Genomic DNA, 7315 nt, shown 5'->3' with positions numbered 1-7315 from the left:
ATTAAGTAATCCAGGATTGTTGATAGTAATTGGTCCAGGACACATTCATTCACTTTCCTCTGATAAAGTATTAATCCAGGATTGTTGTTAGTAATCGGTCCAGGACAAACACATATTCACTTGCCTTCTATTAGGCTACATATTAATCCAAGACTATTGTTTGTCATTAGTCCAGGATTTTCACAGCCAGCAATTACAATCACCTTTATCTTGGAATAAACAAAATCAGGCTGTTTAAGGAGTGTTTATTAACTGTTAAGGTATAATGAAGATGTAAAGTGAAAATGACTTAATTATTAGGCTAATTAAACTTTAAGTTAAATACTGACTGCAATGTTAAAATATGTGTTCTTTAAATTCAGGAATGGAAGACATTATTGAAAAGGCTGTCCTTAATGAAGAAAAACAGAAATGTGGATCGAAGAAGGCAAAACTCAATGTATTTGTTACTCAAAGACAGGAGGATTTGAACAGTTTTGTCATGAGAAAGCTGCAAAGCCTTGATGGACAATACAGCACGTTTAATTGTACCTCCAAGAAGGACCAGGAGAAGGGTTATTTTAAGTATAACTGTCTGCGATTTGGCAAACCAAAGGCTAAAAGCTACAGGTCCGTGGGCTGTAGGGCCTATGTTTCATTTAAAATCAATAATGATTGGCAAGGCCATACAGTAGTTGTCCAGCGTGTGTTTGACCAACACAACAACCACGTTACCACTGATCCAATTGATGGACACTCAAATTGTATGCACCCAGAACTCAAGACGAGGATTGAACAACTCCTTGCCCTTGGAACAAAGCCAGACATCATTCTGTCTGAGAGTCACAAGTGGGCACAGACTCAAGGACACAGTGACATTAATGATAGGACATTCTTTGCCACACCACGAGACATTGACAACATCAGAACGTCAGTCATGAGGAGAAAACATTTTCACTCCAATGACAGTCAAAGTGTGGAAAGACTACTTAGTGGGCCAATGCGGGAGAATGTTGTATTTTACCAGCCATACACCTCATGTCAGGAACTGATCATTGTGCTTCAGACACGGATGATGAAGTCAAACCTGGTGCAGTACGGCAAGCAGATAGTGTTTGTGGACACCACCCACTGTGTCAACCAGTATGACTTCCCTTTGCTTACACTCCTTGTAAGAGATGGTCATGGACGAGGAGTTCCTGTGGCATATGCCATTGTAAGCAATGAACAACAGACCACTTTAGAGCAGGTTCTTGAGCAACTGAGGATACAGTTCCAGCACCCTCCCAGGTGAGCTGTAACTAATTGCAATCCTAAATTCAGGGAATCCAGCGCTCTCCCTTGATGTGCAAGATGTAGGAATGATTATTGTTGTGTCTACATACAGTGTTGTGCGAAAGTATAATATAATATAATGATGAACAGGCAGTCTCTGTAGGACATTTATTTAATGGTTAATATTTCCTCTAAACATGGATGTGTAGTTATTTTTTGTGCCATAAAGAACACATGGCACTGCAAAAGTTTGGGCACACTTAAAGCCTTAGTTTTGGACCTTTGAGAGTTGATCTTTAAAAACTGCCAAAAATTACAAAACTAGAAATCTTTTGGTATAGGAAGTAAGGAGAAGTTATATTTTCTTTTTCTTTTTTAGCGCATTCATGGTTGACAAGGACTATGCTGAAATTAATGCTTTATCAAGCATTTTCCCTGAATCACATATCCTTTTGTGCTGGTATCACGTCTTGCAGGTAGATACATAGGTTTATTGTCTTTAATATTTACATTTTGCACTCTAAGATTTAATGTGAGTCTTACATTGTTCTTTCACTAATCCACAGGCTGTTCAAAGATGGTTATCCAAAACAGAGTCTGGAGTGCATGGACCTTCCAACTTGAACATTAGGAAGGACATCATTTCTTTCTTTTGCAAACTGAAGGCCTGTAAAACTGTAAGTATTTCCAATCTGTTATGATACTGATGTAAGCTATTGTCTGCACAAATGACCTAGCCTGCAAAGTCGTTGTGCACCTTTCCATGTCTGCAGACTGGAGGTTTTAGGTGAGCATTATGCCAGTGAGAGAAACTGACTAATGCAAACTGTGTAAATTTGTCTAAAGTGTTATTGCTCACCTACAATAGATTAACAATAACCAATTGATTAATAGATTAAGTAAAATTGGTCCATCTTTACATTACATTTTTTCAGTTGCTGTAAAGCATTTGTCCAAAACAATTAATTACAATGTTCACAGCATCAGTCTATTGTGGCCATAATTCACAAATTGCATGTTTATGATATTGTAATTGTAATATGTATTACAATAGTTAAAACATTTATACAATGCTTTTTCTTTCTCAAGCGTACATTTCTTAAGCTATACCCACCACCAAAATGAAGTTATTGTATTTTGCTTGGAAACTTGAAATGATTTAACGTGTAGGATGGCATGATTACATGTGATGCAACACCGTCTCAAGCCTCTACATGTAAATTTAAAACTACAAATGACCAGGCTGAAACGGGCCAATCTGAAAAGAGGTGCGAGGATATGTCACCTTGCTAAGATACACCCCCTTCTCTGCATGGTCCAACTAAAGATCGTTCGGAACTGTCTATGGGGCAGTCCCCTGTTGCGGGAAATATGACGTTTTGTTCTACCCTTTTTGAAATGAGCCTGTATAAGACGCTCTAGCAGTGCTCCTTGGTCACTTTCGGACGCACAAATGTGCATAAGCTATTATTGAACCTCAAAGAACAACTTCTGATGGTAAAAAAATGTGTTCTGATACTTTTAACAGGAGGCAGAATTTGAGACCACAGCCAAGAAGTTCAAAAAAATGTTCAGACGACACCCAGCTGTGTGCCAGTACTTCACAAGACACTGGGAAGAGATTGGTCACATGTGGTCCGATTACGGACGTTGCTTTGAGCATTTGAACACTGATACGAACAATGTCATTGAACGGTAAGCTGCAAACTATTTAATTGCTCACTCTTGCTTATTTTATTACTTGCACATATCTGTTAATATTTAATTCTCACCCATTAATAATTAATGATTGTTTGTGTGATAGGTTTTTTTACAGGCTGAAATATCAGTTTCTTGGAGGCGTTAGGAATCGGCGTATAGATGACCTTATACATGTCCTCCTTGAAAAAGCAGAAGACTACTTCACCATAATGAGGGACTTACAGTATGCTGGGCGTGTGAAGAACAAATTCAGCCATCCCCCCTCTTTGCCGACAGAAGCAACAGCTGAATGTGTGAACGACAGTTTGGCACCGATCCCTTTACACAGTGCAGTGTCATTGCCAACCTTAGCAAGTGGTACCCATGTGTTAACTACTGTTGAGAAATTAGGTAGTGTTGCAAATATCATCAGTAGCTGGACAGAAACTCCTGATCCAATAAAGGAAATGATTGATAGGTTACATTTTCATGTTTTAGAGGCAGACAGGGGCAAAGAAAGCAAGGACCCCTACCCCGCCATTATCAATGATAACAGCAAGAAAATCATGCCATTATTTCCATCTAGAAAACACAAGGTAGACACCAGGTCGATCTGCAAAGCCACAACACACCAACAGAGCCCAGAAAATCCTGATTACCCTGTGAGAAAGCGATCCAGAGGCTCAATGAAGACTAAAAAAAGAAGACTACTAGAATGAGCATATTCTAATCAAACACTTGGACTGTACCGATTTTTGAAGTTTTGTTGTATACTGTTTATTTCTTTGACAAGAATACCCAAAAAAAGCTATGCTATCATTAAATTTTGATGATAAAATCTAAAGCACGTTGTATACAAGTTTATTTCTGTGACAAGCAAACCCAAAAACAGGGTAAAAAAAAAAGCTAAGCTATCATTAAATTCTGATAAAGAAATCTAAAGCACGTTGTTTAACTTTTCAATTAAGAAGTCAATGACATAGCTCAATGCTTGAGGCCCAAATGTGTGCGTCTCCAAACTAAAAGATGAGTCAACATCACATGTGGACTCTGCATTTTCCTTCATCTTGTGGAGGGTCTGTCTATAGAGAAAACAGTAAACAAATATATATATATATACATATTAAAAAGAATGTAAGGAAAATGGCATGCCACTCAAGATGGCACAAAAAAATCTGTACTGACACAGCAAATATGAGACAAATATTTAGACATTAATATGTTGGCATTATTAACTTTCCCTGGGGGGGGGGGGGGGGGGGGGTAGAGCAATTCCAGAAAATACAATGACATCAAAATACTTACTTTGTTTCTTCTGCCATTTCTTTGGTGATCCCCTCACTGATTTTTGAAGCGACATTTCGGTTGAGGCTAATTGCAAACCCTTCAGCCAAATCTGTTGCCTCACCCTCTGTTAGACAGCTGAATATTGAGGTCTTGGTTTTTTTTTTGGGAGGCAGCTGTTTCACGAAGTCAGGGAGGTTGGCCCTTCTCCCCTGAAAATGAGATAAATAAGACCCCTCAGAGTTAGACACATATAGAGTGTACTGGCATCTTTAAGTATGGGCAAATGTATGAAAATGTGTTACAATCAAATTTTATAGACAGGAATATTACCAAAAAAACTTTTCTATCTTTCTACTTATTTATCATGTTGATATACACCAATCCACTACAGGGCAGTTTTAGTAGGTCCATGGCAATATATTAACAATATGACGTCATCTTATATTTGGAATATTGACTGCTTGATGACATCATCAATTCAACATGAGTGACAGTAATGGCTATCTGCTGAATGCTCCAAGCATACAGTATCTGTAAAAAGTTAGTACTCAAGAAGGCAAAATCATGTAAAGAAATATATATTATGCTGTACAGGAGAGTGTGTTGAACAACTCTATGTTTTCTGAAATTAAATCTGATGTAAAACAGAGTTTGTAGACCCTAAAAAGCAACTGTCCACGTATGTGGACGTTGCGCAACAGAGGAGTTAAATGGCCAAAAATTTGATTTTGTAACTAGGACTTTTTTTTTTTTTTTTTAAATATGATTTTAACTGCTTTAAATGACAAAGAAACACACATTTGGTAAACATATTTATAAGTAATGACCTAGTTACATGTGGTAATGCCAAGGTGGTATGGTAATATGGGGGTAGTAGAGAATGGGTGGGTAGTAGAGGGGTGGGTATGAGAGTACTAGAGGGGTGGGTGGGTTAGTAGTAGAGGGGTGGTTGGGTAGTGGTGGTAGTAGAGGGGTGGGTGAGGGTCGGTGAGTAGTAATGGGGGTAGTAGAGGGGTGGGCGGGTAGTATGGAGGTAGTAGAGAGGTGGGTGGGTAGTATGGGGGTAGTAGAGGGCTGGGTGGGTAGTATGGAGGAAGTAGAGGGCCATAGTTTCCTTATTTTCTGTCATTACATTTTATTCTTTTTTCACCCCTTTGTTGCGCACTGACATAACTTCTATATAAAATCATATTTTTAAAACAATTCCAATTGATTTTCAATATTGGGCTCATATAGAGTAAAAATAAAATCAATACTAAAAAAATCATAAAGCATAATCATAATTTTTCATAATGCGTGCATGAAAGGGCTACAAAACAGGGAAAATAACATGTATTTTATTATACTTTTCACTCTGTTAATGGCACTAAAGTTGAGTATTTTTCATTGCTTTTCATCCTTACTTTTCCATGGTTTTTCATTACTCCACCTACATTAAACAACCTGGATTTTTAGTCATCTACAGTGAACACTCTTAGTCTGTAATTTAAGGTGGTCTATGAGATGTTGCAGGATTTTAGCACAATTTCAATTTTATCTCAAATTGTTAATCTCCCCTTGACTGGCTATCTTCCTGCCCCCTGAATTCACTATGAAATAACCTGGTCTCGAACAACAACACAGAGGCTGTAATAACTCAAAACTGGGTGGTGTATTCAAACAAACGCTAGCGATAGGGGGATCTGAATTTAAACATACAACAACGACAAACCAATCTGCAACAAGATGGGGTGGGTGCACGTCCTCTTCCATCTTTATTATCGATTGGTTAGCCGTGGTTTGTTGTGTTTAGGTTTGTTTGAGTGTTTGTTTGAGTATTACAGGCCCCTGAGTTTTTCAGTGTCTTTGCACTAAAATCCTGCAACATCTCATAGTCAAAACAAGCATTTAATAAAATCCTACCCCAATAAGGCTTCTGAAAACATGTGCAGACATGTTCTCCCCTTTTATCCGTCGTCTGATCTCCTCCTGTGTGACTGTGTAAGATTTCTTTTTTGGCCCTGTTACCGCCAATCGGCCAGGGACAGTTATTTCTGCCCATTCATCCGTCACTCCTAGTGTACTCCCAGCCTCCTCATCTTGTGTCACCTCATCTTGCGGAATCACAAGAACCTCATCTTCTGGCACTGGCATGACCTCATCTACTGCCCTCACAGTCACCTCATCTACCAGCAGCACCGTCACCTCATCTTCCTGCCTCTCCATTACCTCATCTTCTGGACCCTCATCGCTCCTGTTTTGTCCCTCTTCTCCAACTCCATCTACAACTTTTCTCATCTCTGAAGCATAAACAATACTGTTAATAATAGAAGGGTTCAGATGCAAAAGCCTCTAAATCCGTCTGACCACTTTTCTTTTAAATTAGCATTTTGTATCAGACTCCTATAGGGTTTCGCCTACAAATCAATATTTCAGACCAGGAAGAGAATGATATTTAGTGAGTTTTGAAGCTAAATTATTGAATTAACTTACACTATATGTGAACAGCATTCACTCACCATCATTATCTCATTTTTGACAAAAGTGGATTTAGAGGCTTTTGCATCTGAACTCTAATCATTATTTACAGGGATGATTTGAAGCACAGTTATTTAGGCCTCTGAAGATCTGTCAGATACATTAATTCAAATAAAGGAGTAGGAAAGGTTTGGTTATTCTGAACCATCATGTCAATATTTGGCCTGACTGTACAAACCATACCAGTCCAGTAGTTTGTATGCGATTGGTTTTCAAAGCAACCACTTTCCACTGGAAAGTGTCTAGTGCCTTTAAAAGCTTACACTGGCCACTGTGGCCAGGCATCTGCATTTACGCTGTTAGGTCAGTCCAGCCACATGTGATGTACAAATGTGTGTGTTTGTGAAGTTGTTCTTTGAAAACAAAAAATAGAACAATACGATGAAAAAAAAAAAAAAAAAAAAAGTACGAACCTGCACAAAAGTAGTACAAACCTGCACAAAGCTCACACAGACGGCACTCTCTTTGTGCACACTTTTTGTGCTGAAAGGAACCACATCCTCTGCATTGGACCTTAAATTGCAGATAATAGTTAATAAAAATAATTATGATGAAATGAACTTTCACTTCAGATATC

The 7315-nt window shown here is 38.4% G+C and overlaps 1 protein-coding gene across 1 annotated transcript; it reads left to right on the top strand.

Annotated features, from left to right (window-relative positions):
* The first annotated feature begins 1640 nt into the window (after nucleotides 1–1640).
* Nucleotides 1641–6504, top strand: LOC134067101 (uncharacterized). The gene is made up of 5 exons (XM_062522177.1): nucleotides 1641–1730; nucleotides 1821–1931; nucleotides 2783–2949; nucleotides 3059–3305; nucleotides 6331–6504. The coding sequence occupies exons 1-5, from the start codon at nucleotides 1641–1643 to the stop codon at nucleotides 6502–6504; spliced, it is 789 nt and encodes a 262-aa protein (XP_062378161.1).
* The last annotated feature ends 811 nt before the right edge of the window (nucleotides 6505–7315 follow it).

Source organism: Sardina pilchardus, chromosome 20 (genome assembly GCF_963854185.1).
Source record: "Sardina pilchardus chromosome 20, fSarPil1.1, whole genome shotgun sequence".
Lineage (NCBI taxonomy): Eukaryota > Metazoa > Chordata > Actinopteri > Clupeiformes > Clupeidae > Sardina > Sardina pilchardus.
The sequence above is the reverse complement of the archived record's forward strand: the minus strand, read 5'-3'. Positions and strand labels throughout refer to the sequence as shown.